This window comes from Bufo gargarizans, chromosome 3, assembly GCF_014858855.1.
Source record: "Bufo gargarizans isolate SCDJY-AF-19 chromosome 3, ASM1485885v1, whole genome shotgun sequence".
In the NCBI taxonomy this organism is placed as follows: domain Eukaryota; kingdom Metazoa; phylum Chordata; class Amphibia; order Anura; family Bufonidae; genus Bufo; species Bufo gargarizans.
Genome location: NC_058082.1, coordinates 153,723,702 through 153,737,776, shown reverse-complemented (window position 1 = coordinate 153,737,776; position 14,075 = coordinate 153,723,702). Strand labels below are relative to the sequence as shown.

General features: G+C 41.8%; 1 protein-coding gene across 9 annotated transcripts in view; it reads left to right on the top strand.

The window, feature by feature from the left end:
• The window catches only part of KLF12 (Kruppel like factor 12), a 253,007-nt gene that overhangs the window by 192,058 nt on the left and 46,874 nt on the right, over nucleotides 1–14,075 (top strand). For all 9 annotated transcript variants that reach the window (XM_044284575.1, XM_044284574.1, XM_044284572.1 and 6 more), the window contains one exon: nucleotides 8,876–9,011. In XM_044284575.1, coding sequence (XP_044140510.1) covers nucleotides 8,876–9,011 — 136 coding nt within the window. The remainder of the gene's footprint in view (nucleotides 1–8,875; nucleotides 9,012–14,075) is intronic.

Here is a 14,075-nt window from a genome sequence, read left to right as displayed (position 1 = left end):
TTCATCTTTCTTGATTGATATCCCTGAGGACAGGTATTGTCTTCTGCAACCCTCATGAGATTTCTCACAAGCATGTTGTTGTGTTGTATTGCAGATAATGTTCCGTGTCCTCAGGGATGTTGGTCAAAACTGATGAGGTGGCATTTGGAACAGCAAGCTTGACTTTAAGTCGCAAGGTCACCATCTCCTTGACTCATGGCTCATTTGAATATGATACAAGTGGTCGTGTACAGTTCAGAGGGGCTAAAGTCATCTGACAGGAACCCTTTAACGCCTTCTGTACATGTACGGCGGAAGTCCAGATTTTAACCCCTTAAGGACCCCCGTCGTACATGTACGATGCTGGTGGACGCCACTTAAGGACCAGCGCCGTACTTGTATGGTGGGCTGATTGGCTGGGTGCAGGAGCTGCACCCGCCCGATCAGCGGCACGGACCCTGCAGTCACTGACACCCAAGCCCCAAAGCTGACCGCGGCATGCAGAGGGTACGGGTGCCCTCCGCTTCCCCATCGGGTCCCCGCGCTGCAGTGGCGGGGACCTGATGGCAGAGACGGAAGCCTGTGAGATCCAGCCCTTAGGCTAGGTCTCACAGGCAGGCTGTCAGCATAAAAGCTGATAGCTAATGCATTACTATACAGGTTGCATTGCAGAGGGGATCAGACCCCAGAAGTTGAAAAAAAAAAAAGTAAAAAATAAATAAAAACACATAAAATTTAAAAAATTTAAAACTGACATATTTGGTCTTGCCACATCCGTAATGACCGGCTGTATAAAAATATCACATGATACATCCCCTCACCTGAACGCTGTAAAAAAAAAAAACTGTGCTAAAACAACCATCACCTTACATCACGAAAAGTGTAACACCAAGCGATCAAAAAGGTGTATGCCCCCCAAAATAGTACCAATCAAACCATCAGCTCATACTGCAAAATATGAGCCCCTACATAAAACAATTGGGCAAAAAAATAAAAAATAAACACTATGGCATCTCAGAATATGGAGATACTAAAACATTATTATTTTTTGATTAAAAATTGCTTTTATTGTGTTAAAAGTGATTTTTTTTTAAAGTAGACATATTAGGTATCGCCGTGTATGTAAGGCTAGTTTCACACTAGCGTTCGTCGGTCCGCTCGTGAGCTCCGTTTGAAGGAGCTCACGAGCGGACCCGAACGCCTCCGTCCAGCCCTGATGCAGTCTGAATGGAGCGGATCCGCTCAGACTGCATCAGTCTGGTGGCGTTCAGCCTCCGCTCCGCTCGCCTCCGGACGGACAGGCGGACAGCTGAACGCTGCTTGCAGCGTTCAGCTGTCCGCCTGGCCGTGCGGAGGCGAGCGGATCCGTTCAGACTTACAATGTAAGTCAATGGGAACGGATCCGCTTGAAGAGGTCACCAAATGGCTCAATCTTCAAGCGGATCCGTCCCCCATTGACTTTACATTGAAAGTCTGAACGGATCCGCTCAGGCATCTTGCGCACTTAGAAAATTTTCTAAGTTATTAATGCAGACGGATCCGTACTGAACGGAGCCTCCGTCTGCATTAATATGATCGGATCCGTTCAGGACGGATCCGATCAAGCGCTAGTGTGAAAGTAGCCTAACAACCGGGTCTATTAAAATATCACGTGACCTCAGGTGAACACCATAAAAAAAAAAAAGTTAAAATTGTTTTCACCTTTTATATCACAAAATGTAATACCAAGTGATCAAAAAGTTATATGCACCCTGAAATAGTACCAATCAAACCGTCATCTCATATAAAAAAAAATTAGCCCCTACATAAGACAGTCGCCAAAAAATAAAAACTATGGCTTTCAGAATATTGAGACACTAAAACATGATTTTTTTCAAAAATGCTTTAGTATGTAAAGCTGAAGAAAACAACCCAAAAAAAAATGTATTTTCACGTCCGTAACAACCTGTAAAAAAACTAAAAATAAAACCCGTGCCAAAACAGCAATTTTTTACCTTACCTCACAAAAAGTGTAATATTGAGCAACCAAAAATCATATGTACCCTAAAATAATACCAACAAAACTGCCACCTTATCCCATAGTTTCCAACATGGGTTCACTTTTTTGGAGTTTCTACTCGAAGGGTGCATCAGGGGGTCTTCAAATGTGACATGACAACTTAAAATTATCCCAGTGAAATCTGACCTCCAAAAACCACATGGCGTTCCTTTCCTTCTGCTCCCTGCCGTGTGCCCATACAGCAGTTTACGATCACAAATGGGGTGTTTCTGTAAACTACTGAATCGGGGTAATAAAAATTTAAAATCTGCCAAAAAAATGATATTCTAATATTACATCTACATTTTCCTTTAATTCTTGTTGAACACCTAAAGGGTTAACAAAGTTTGGAAAATCAGTTTTGAATGAGGGGTGTAGTTTATAAATGGGGCCATTTATTGGTGGTTTCTATTATGTAAGCCCCACAAAGTGACTTCAGACCTGAACTGGTCCTTAAAAATTGGGTTTTGGAAATTTTCTTAAAAATGTTAAGATTTTCTTCCCAAAAAAAGAAAATATAATTTACAAAATAATCCAAACATGAAGTAGACATATGGGAAATGTAAATTAATAACTATTTTAGGCGGTATCACTATCTTTTTTTTTAAAAGAAGTGAAATTAAATTTTTCAAAATTGCGAATTTTTCAAAATTTTGGGTAAATTTTGGTATTTTTAATAAAAATTGAATATTTTGACAAAAATTTACCAGTGTCATGAAGCACAATATGTGACGAGAAAACAATCTCAGAATGGCTTGGATAAGTAAAAGCGTTTTAAAGTTATCACCACATAAAATGTCATGTCAGATTTGCAAAAAAGAGCCTGGTCCTTAAGGTGAAAAATGGCAGGGTCCTGAAAGGATTAAAGAAGGCGCCTTCCTGCAAGCACAGTGGGCACCATGATCGCTGGGTTTCTGCTGTTTTCAACAGCAGAGGCCCGGGGCTAATTGCTGCGATTGGTGGTAATTCTGGAGTGATCAAATGTGACCATGGAATCTGGGAACGCTAAAACTGGGAGCTACGCACTGGCTGAGATCTGGGAAAGAGGTCTGTGCTAATAAAAGGCCTGAGCCTGTACAAGGCTCCCAGGCCGATTTACTAGTATATTCCAATGCTGGCCAATATACAGTACAGACCAAAAGTTTGGACACACCTTCTCATTCAAAGAGTTTTCTTTATTTTCATGACTATGAAAATTGTAGATTCACACTGAAGGCATCAAAACTATGAATTAACACATGTGGAATTATATACATAACAAAAAAGTGTGAAACAACTGAAAATGTCATATTCCAGGTTCTTCAAAGTAGCCGCCTTTTGCTTTGATTACTGCTTTGCACACTCTTGGCATTCTCTTGATGAGCTTCAAGAGGTAGTCACCTGAAATGGTTTTCACTTCACAGGTGTGCCCTGTCAGGTTTAATAAGTGGGATTTCTTGCCTTATAAATGGGGTTGGGACCATCAGTTGCGTTGTGGAGAAGTCAGGTGGATACACAGCTGATAGTCCTACTGAATAGACTGTTAGAATTTCATGGTAGAATATCTTCTAGGAAACCACTGCTAAGGACAGGCAACAAGCAGAAGAGACTTGTTTGGGCTAAAGAACACAAGGAATGGACATTAGACCAGTGGAAATCTGTGCTTTGGTCTGATGAGTCCAAATTTGAGATCTTTGGTTCCAACCACCATGTCTTTGTGCGACGCAGAAAAGGTGAACGGATGGACTCTACATGCCTGGTTCCCACCGTGAAGCATGGAGGAGGTGTGATGGTGTGGGGGTGCTTTGCTGGTGACACTGTTGGGGATTTATTCAAAATTGAAGGCATACTGCATGGCTACCACAGCATCTTGCAGCGGCATGCTATTCCATCCAATTTGCATTTAGTTCGACCATCATTTATTTTTTAACAGGACAATGACCCCAAAAACACCTCCAGGCTGTGTAAGGGCTATTTGACCATGAAGGAGAGTGATGGGGTGCTGCGCCAGATAACCTGGCCTCCACAGTCACCGGACCTGAACCCAATCAAGATGGTTTAGGTTGAGCTGGACCACAGAGTGAAGGCAAAAGGGCCAACAAGTGCTAAGCATCTCTGGGAACTCCTTCAAGACTGTTGGAAGACCATTTGAGGTGACTACCTCTTGAAGCTCATCAAGAGAATGCCAAGAGTGTGCAAAGCAGTAATCAAAGCAAAAGGTGGCTACTTTGAAGAACCTAGAAAATTACATCTTTTCAGTTGTTTCACACTTTTTTGTTATGTATATAATTCCACATGTGTTAATTCATAGTTTTGATGCCTTCAGTGTGAATCTACAATTTTCATAGTCATGAAAATAAGGAAAACTCTTTGAATGAGAAGGTGTGTCCAAACTTTTGGTCTGTACTGTATAAACCTACTCCTCTCTTTCTGCTATATAATATGCTACCTGCAGATTGCACTGCATTTTCACTTCTATGGGTGCTGTATAACTGCTCTATGCAACTCAGAACTCACCCTAAGCTCATACCTCTGTTGTGAAATCCAGCAGACTATCTCTGGAAAAGAAATATCCTGCCAGAGTTCACCATATCTGGCATCGCTGGATCCCCATTGACTTGAGTTGGGTGACATCCCCTGTGGGTACTGTAATGGTTACCAATAATAGTTGTCAGCTTTTGCTGTGTAGGGAGCCAATTAAAATTGGAAACGGCTCAATAGAATAAAGTCTGAGGGACGAGGGTATTTGTTCCTATCATGCAGTTCAGGGTGCGTAACAGTGTGTAGGAATTCACTCTGAAATTTAGCCCATGAATGGCGGCGGTATTTTGTGCCAGTCAGCTTGCTGAGGCTAATTTTTATTCAAAACAAACCATTTTACACTAATTCATGCATTACCCTAAGTGGCAGGATTTTAAAAGCTTTTCCAACTCTTTCAGTTCTTTATGATAATGCATAAACACACTCCATTAAGTTGCATTGGGTCACTGAGTATTTCATTTAACATGCTTGTATGGATAATGTATAGTTAGTATGTACATTTAAACCAAGACATTAAATGCAGCCACAAGGGAAAACACAGCTTCCTATTTTCTTGTTATACCACTATCTCTTATTGATAATGGCACTGTTTGCACATTTCCACCAGGCAGTAGTAATTTATATGTTGCTTTTCTTAGCAGCTCTATAAGATCACCATTAAATAAGTAACAAGAATATATATGCCTCATAAAATAATAATTTTGCAGTCAACAACCTCTTACCACAAAGACACAAAATTGTAGAGTTTACTTGCCAGACACCTATGCATGTATTACATGGGAAAACCTGTTAAATAGCCCCCTATTGACCTATTTATCGCTGTACTCTGCAGACACAGGCACAGCAATATTTACTGGTAATAGACTTTTACCATTTTTATTCATTTTTGTATCTGTGTCCTACCTGGTACCTTAACACTACCTCAAAGGAAAGGGCTTCTGCACATTCAGGTTTCTCTCTTCTCTGTTGATTTACCTATAAAGTTCAGGTCGAGGATTGCACTCTGCATGCAGATAATCTGAAGAAACCACTATGTCTTACCAGCCCTTTAGTTTTAGGGATCGATTGTGTTCAAGGTGTTTAGCCCCTACAGGTCAGTAAGAATAGGCATATTCTAGTGGTATGCCACTTTTACTGAAAAAAATCCTTTAAATAATGAACCTTCCTGAGACCTTACTGTATGTGCAGAGCAGCTCTTCCTCTAGAGACTTACCAAGCATTCTATTAGGGCTGCAGCAATCGACTATTTTTGTAATTGAGTATTCTAGCGATGAATCCAACGTTTAATCGAGTACTTTAATAGCAAAAAACGAATTAAAAGAACATTTTTTTGTTATAAAAACTCATTAGCTGCCCGCTCAGTGCCATCAGCTGCCCCCTCAGTGCCATCAGGCTCCCTCCAGTGCCATTAGAATTCACAGCTAAGACAATAACTTGTCAGAGGGTGCAATTACTGCGGATAGTACATTGGCGACCAATTTTCAGACTACTACCCATTTAAAACCCCAATACAAAACAGGGCTCCAATGCAGTATACACCGCATCTCAAACCACAACTATTGAAACGCCAATAAGAGAACAACAACGCAGTGCGGCATAAATGTCAGAAACCTGTATAACCTTTATTTATTCACACAAATATGTAAAAAAACAGTAGATAGCGATGACGACCATACACACATACATAAAATACACCGTCAGTAGTAACAATAGGAAATCCCTGTTAGCTCAATTTTAACACATAATAAGAGGATCCCAAATCTCTGAACCGCTCTATTATATGGTAACATTACATAAAAAGTGCATATTGCCTCTAAAATCACGCTCAATCAAGCGGTAGAGAGTCACATTTGATTAAAGTCTAAACCTATAAGCAAACATATTACCGACCAGTGATCAGACATCCCGACGCACGTTTTCCATCACGCTTCTTCCAAATAATACACCACGAGTGATATCCCAGAGTGAATGAATAAAATACTATCAGTACTCCAAATGCGACACCATTAACTCACATACCCGGTCAGTTGTTGATACAATGATAGGTATTCTATAAGGTTTCATATATCAGTCCCTTCTTATCTCTGCACCAACGCGTTTCGCCCGACTCAATCTAGGGCTCATCAGGGGACAAACAAAAACACTAAAAAATAGGTATAGGTCAAACTTAAAGACACGGTTAATGGTTTATAAATAACATTGTGGGTATCTCCCCCATCATATGTACATTACAGATATCAAAATAGATGTGCTGCCTTACACAAACCATCAAATAATGTTTACAGATACCCCACATCAATCATTCATATACACTGTGCGGGTAATTAACCTCCTCAGATATGCACATTAGAGGCATCAAAATAAATGTGCCGGCTTTGACAGAGTATCACCCTATTATCAATTGACCAACACCAATGCCTATATAACTGCCTGTTATACTATTGTGAATTCCTTTTATTTTTTAATTTCTATATCGTGATTTAAAAATAAATCCCCCCCGCCCCCCGGTGTCATCAGCTTGACCCCCCGGTGCCACCAGCTTGCCCCCCAGTACCACCATCTCCCCCTGCTAGCCATGTCCCCAGCGCCAGTGAAATAAAATACTTACCTCTCCTGTAGGGGCGCCGCTCCACAGCTCCTCCATCTTCTTCTCCACGTGCTGCACTGTCGTCCTGACGTCAGACAGCGTCGGGTCATAGTGCACGCTTACGTGCACTATGACCTGACAATGTGTCCGGATATAGTGCAGAGCGGTGCGGGCCGGTGGGTGACCACAGAGCAGTGAGTAATAGCAAGGTCTTCCTTTCCGCTCTGTGGTCACATGACACAAACGAATCCTCGATGCAAAACATTTGCATAAAGGATTTTTTTGTGTTGAATTACTTGATTTAATCGAGTAATCATATCAGCCCTACATTATATGGACATCCTATTGAAGGCACTCTGCATCAGTTGACTTTTGGAATAGGTATTGTTTGTCTAAGCCAAAGGAACCGGCAGAAGAAAAGATTTTACTACTAATATTGATTGTGGTAAGATGGATTTCCATTTGAAATTATTATCAGGTGCACATCAAGCAGTGATACAGTGACTGTCGATGCAGGTGTTCTCCAGATCTTCAGTCCACAGCTAAAAAGTAACAACTCTATGGAACCTAGAAGATGCAGTATATATGACAATGTTCTCTACATTGTCTGAAACTTCTAGTAATTCATATTATGGAGATAGGCCAATACAGGCTAGGAGCTGGGTAAATTTGATACGTTGCTGAATTGTGATGTGAAAGGAGGTTATCCAAGATTTTAACAAACTTTTTTTTTTTAAGAGCAAGAAATGGTATAACATAAAAAAAATTAACCATTACCTGTTAAAGGGAGGTTGTAGGTAGTTTTGACAATGCTAAACTGCTGACAGTACTAGGTAGGGGCTGAGGAGAGCAGTCCTTTTGTGGGGTTTTTATCATCAGGGGTAGAGTAAATATGAAATTTTATTCTACCAGGTTCTGCTCCTGCAAGTGCATTGCTTCACAGCCCCACCCCTTATACTCCGAATGACTGTTTTTGCGGTCTCCTGTTTGGATTCTAGAGCTGTCACTCAGAACAGATGGCAAGAATTTTGAAGCAGTTCATGCAGAAGAGAACACTGTGAAGAACCACCTCCTGGACACTTGCCGGAGCATAACCTGGCAGAATAAAACTTCATATTCAAACTACTCCTAATAATAAAAGCTGCACAAACGTATGTGTACTTCTTTCTTCAGCATTAATTAGTGTCAGCAGTTTAGCATGTTCAAAACTGCTGCAAGACTTCCCTTAAATTCCCTGCTGCTCCAGCATTGCCACTCTGGTGGTTCCTGCCAGCTCTGCAGAGATAATGTCATGTACAGCTTGTGACCAGTGAGATCAGTAATTGGCAAGTGAGTAATGATGATTTTTTTTGTTTTACAGTTTTCTGCTGATAGGACACTTGATATAATAGATCAGGTCTAAACAACCTTCAGCACTCCAGCGGCTGTGAAACTACTCCACCCAACATGCACACTTAGTTGTTCTTGTAACCCCCATAGAAATAAAAGGAATATTCTGGGAGCTCTACTTTCAAAACAGTTGGAGTACTAGAGGTTGCTGATGCCTGTCCTAAACAACCCCTATAGCATATATTATTTCCTTTTTGTTATTGCAATTTTGTGTTAATATAACAAAATACCTCTTTTAATCTCCATCTGGCAATATGTAACTGGGTAAGTCTGCAAAATACAGCCTTGACCTTGAGTACCTGTCTGTACTTTATATTGTATTTGCAGTGCACCTTATATTTACTATTTTTTATTTTTCTCAGCACATGTGGATCCCCGGGGATTGTCTCCTAGACAGATAAAAAGTGATAGTGACGATGACGATCTGCCAAATGTGACCTTAGATAGTGTCAATGAAACTGGATCTACAGCTCTTTCCATAGCGCGAGCAGTACAAGAGTGAGTATCATATTCTCATACAGAGACATTGAAGACCATGCTTTCTGAAGCTTTGGGAATTGGAGACTCTACTGAACAGAGAGTAACCATAACTGCATTTGATACTGTCACTAGATAATCATTTTCTGTTCAGAATTTCAAATAAAAATAGTTGTTGGTGTCTCCGCATGAAAAAGTGCCATTTGTATTTAAAGGATTGTCTTATAAAGACATGCCTTTTACAAAAAATGGCTGATTTCCTGGTATGCATGTGTTATGCATGTAAGTATTAAAACATGGTAATAGGCGTCTACTGTGACAATCTCTGGGGTCTGCTTTCATCCTGTTTTCTGGCTGAGTGTCCCCGTTTGGCACAGGAGCCTATTCTCTGCTTCAGACATGTTTTGCTAGAGTAAATGGCAGTGACTAGCTGCCTCCGCTCTGCCATTCCTTTTAAACCCCGTATTGATATCCATTAATAGCTACTGAGGAGTTACCTGTACAGAGCAGGAATCATGACCTATTAGACCTAGTGGCTAGGATGTTATACATATTTAAATATAGATAGTAACGTGGAAAATAAAACAAAAGCACCCTAAAAGAAAAACAAAACAAAAAAATGTAACATTAAAAACATGATTTATACAATAAATCATTTTTGATGACACATTCCCTTTAAATAAAGCCGTTGAAGTTTAGATTTTCATTCAGTCCAGAGGGTGCACATGATCTGAGCCTAAAAACCACTGGTAGGAGTAAAGGATCCCAGTCACCTCCTCTTATATTTTGAGGTATTTTTGTTATCCTCACGCTTGTGATGAACCAATATTACCACCATGGACAGATTCCCAAATATGTTTTGTGATCCGGGTATCTTTCTTTTTAAGATATTTAATGTGTTCATGAACATTTTACCTATTCAGTTTTTTTCAGAAGGGCGTGATAGGAGTTGTAGTTTTGTGGAGGGCCAGAGTTTGAGCATTCCTGACATAGACCATACCCTAGTGTATATTTCGAAATCTTCTTCACTCTATGCACTACAGAAAGTATGGCCAGGTTCTTCAAACCTGGAAGCATGGACCACTGAAGCCAAAAATGTTCGTTTTTTTTTTGTTTGTTTTTTTCTGGGAAAGGGTACACACAGAAAATCCCAATTTTTAACATTAAGACTGTATCTAAAGAACTAACAAAAATGTACAAAGATTTTATCGCAAAATGGTTGGAGAGCAAATCATTGGAGAATTATATTACCCACAACATTGTACTGAAATCCTTTTAGCCACTGACACTGGCTAAAAGGATTAGGAATGCTAGCCTAATAAGAACTCTTTTTTTTTTTTTATCCCAACCTCCACAACAAGGCCAACCCCCAGCCTATACTAACTTTGAAACACAAACCCTCTAGGGAGTTAGATCCCGACCAACATGAGAATAATAAACTTACCATGTGTACTGACATCTAGCGACATGACAGTCCTCATTTTACCTTACTAAGAAATGATTCCTTCGTGTGGAATAAGGATATATCATTATTCCTATGCAAACTACAATGGGGCAAACATTTTCAGATCGAAGATAGAAAACTCTACAAAGAACATTTGATTGAAGTAAGTGATCTTAATGCAGTTAAAACATTGAAGAAAGTACTCTGGAAGTATGTAAAGAAATTGGGAATGGACCTTTTATTCACGTCATTAAAAAACTAAAGTACAAAATCTCCTGTGAGGAATATGGATTATTATTTAATGTCAGCCATGTTTCCACACCAGACATCTGCTGTCAGATAGCAGAGGTAGTGAACTCCACAGGGGGGGCCTGCTTCAAAGCCCAGCCAAATGGCAGAGAACTTCTAGCAGGCCACCTTTGTTTACAATTTCTCACCTCCGTTCAGATAGCATGAATCCTGGAAAGAATCCCTGCAGGGGGTCTAGGCCATTCCCTAGTTCAATGAACATTATCAGACATCATGGAACCGGCGATTCATAAGGAATTATGAATCGCCCGTCCATAACAGACATAAACCAGATACATATTTGTGTCCCTGTGGCCACGAGGAACAGGCCTGTGGTCATAGTTTAGTGGTGGGATGCCAGGGAGGAGAGATATACATATCTCCCCACAGAAACCAAATAACGGTACCATGCTTGGACTGCCTCCCATGTGACTACAGCTAAGTACTCCTCACAACCCAAAGGACTCATCCATCTGATAAACTGACTTTTTGCTCTGTTTGTACCATACTACCTGTATTTGCAACCTTAGACCACTGTATATATTCTTTGTGTGTATATAGTGTTATTTCTAGTGAGCCCTTTAAGGCGATTAAATATATAATTGAATCTTGTGCTGTCTTGTGTCTGTCTCGATCACGAATCCCCACATCCGTGTTTTGGCCTAGTTATGTGCTCCTGCGGGTTGATTTCTCACCCTATATAATCCTGTTAGCGGACCGGGCTTATATCAAACAAGAAACTGGTGGCAGTATACCCGGGCTGAGGAAGCGCTGTTTCACTGGGGCATTGAAAAGGCTCCCTCAGCTTATTGCCTTTCTGTGCCCGTGTGGACAGGAGGAGTCTGCGAACACTGTACCAAGCTGAGCTTACCTGCTCCTCATGGACGGCGTAACGCCACTCCTTGGTAACCAGTGACTATACCGTATGTAGCTGGCTCTACGTATTTGACATCCGGCGGCAGCGAGGTGCGGTATTACTCACACTCCACCATCACTAAATTACGGTATCCGAATATTGAAATATTGGTTCTAGAGGAATTTGGGGAAACTGAAAAATGGGAACACTGAGGTATAACCTTACCAGACAGGAGAATACAGCACAACGTAATCTACAAAATGTTGAAACCATAACTATCAAACCATCTGACAAAGGAGAGAACATTGTTATAGTAGACACAGAACAATACAAAAACCTCTGCCTTTCACTGCTATCCGACTTAGGCCTCATGCACACGACCGTTGTGTGCATCCGTGTCCGTTGTTCCGTTTTCCGTGATTTTCTGCGGACCCATTGACTTTCAAGTCAATGGGTCCATGAAAAAACACGAAGGCACACAAGATTGCCATCCGCGTCTGTGATCCATGTCTGTAGGCTACTTTAGCACAGACGGATCCGCAGATCCGTCTGCATACAGCTTTTTCAGAGCTGAGTTTTCACATTGTGAAAACTCAGATCCGACAGTATATTCTAACACAGAGGCGTTCCCATGGTGATGGGGACACTTCAAGTTAGAATATACTAAGAACTGTGTACATGACTGCCCCCTGCTGCCTGGCAGCATCCGATCTCTTAGAGGGGGCTGTAATCCACACAATTAACCCCTCAGGTTAATTGTGCGTATCATAGCCCCCTGTAAGAGATCAGGTGCTGCCAGGCAGCCAGGACTGCAGTAGTGTCCTGGTTGCCATGGTAACCAATCGGAGCCCCAGCGATTAAACTGGGACTCCGATCGGAACTGTCCGCTGCCACCAATGATGGGGGGGATTTTAATTAGTGGGGGGGCCGCACTGGCCACCAATGAATTTAAAACTGGGGAGGGAGGGGGGTCTGGCCCCCTGCTGCCTGGCAGCACCTGATCTCTTACAGGGGGCTATGATATGCACAATTAACCCCTCAGGTGCAGCACCTGAGGGGTTAATTGTGCGGATTACAGCCCCCTGTAAGAGATCGGATGCTGCCAGGCAGCAGGGGGCAGTTATGGCCACAGTTCTTAGTATATTCTAACTTGAAGCGTCCCCATCACCATGCGAACGCCTCTGTGTTAGAATATACTGTCGGATCTGAGTTTTCACGATGTAACTCAAATCCGATGGTATATTCTAACATAGAGGCGTTCCCATGGTGATGGGGATGCTTCAAGTTAAAATATACCATCAGATTGGAGAAAACTCCGATAGGGACTCCTGACTTTACATTGAAAGTCAATGGGGGACGGATCCGTTTGCAATTGCACCATATTGTGTCAACGTCAAACGGATCCGTCCCCATTGACTTGCATTGTAAGTCAGGACGGATCCGTTTGGCCCCGCACGGCCAGGCGGACACCAAAACGACTCTTTTTTTGAAATTTTCCTTCATGTCTGGTGATCCTCCAAAAATCACGGAAGACACATGGAAGAAAAAACGGACACGGATCACGAAACAAAGGAACCCAGTTTTGCGGACCATGAAAAAGTCGTGTGCATGAGGCCTTAAGCTGCTATTAGAAATTCTCCTCCAACCCTTTGGATAATTACACTTCGTATTTAAAACATATCATTGATAAAACGTTGGCGAATGGGTTAATCAGCAGTGGAAAGGCAGAGTTTCTAGTACCCAAACATCAGATGACAGCCACATGTTACTCTCCCTAAAATACACTATGGATTTAACTTCCTCAAGAGAACACCAATAGTGTCAGGGATTAGGAGTTTAATACAAAATGTAGGTGTGTATATAGATATCATCTTAAAGGGGTATTCCCATCTTAGACAATGGGGGCATATCGCTAGGATATGCCCCCATTGTCTGATAGGTGCGGGTCCCACTGCTGGGACCCGCATCTATATAGAGAACGGAGCAGGGAGTGCTGTGGCTGGAGGACCAGGGGTCCGTCCACTACCAAGCGCTAATCCCCACCTCTCCCATAGAAGTAAATGGGAGCGTGCCGCACATGCACAGCCCATGCTCCCATTCGTTTCTATAGGGCAGACGGCAATAGCCGAGCCAGCGCTCGGCTATTTTCGGCGACCCTATAGAAATGAATGGAGTGCGGCTGCACATGCGCAGTGCGCTCTCCTTCACTTTCGGGGCTCCGTTCTCGATATATAGGTATAGGGACCCGCGCCTATAAGACAAGGGGGGCATATCCTAGCGATATGCCCCCATTGTCTGAGATGAGAAAGCCCTTTTAAGACCCTCCTACATTAGGCTAGTTCTCAGAGATGGGAGCTTCACCTATCTGACATATCTCTAGGATATGCCACCAATGTCTGAGATAGGATGACCCCTTTAATGATAGTAAGGTCTTGACCAGAACCTTGCTCTATTACATCCATATAACCTAATTTCACCTCAGAGGAATTAAAGAGAG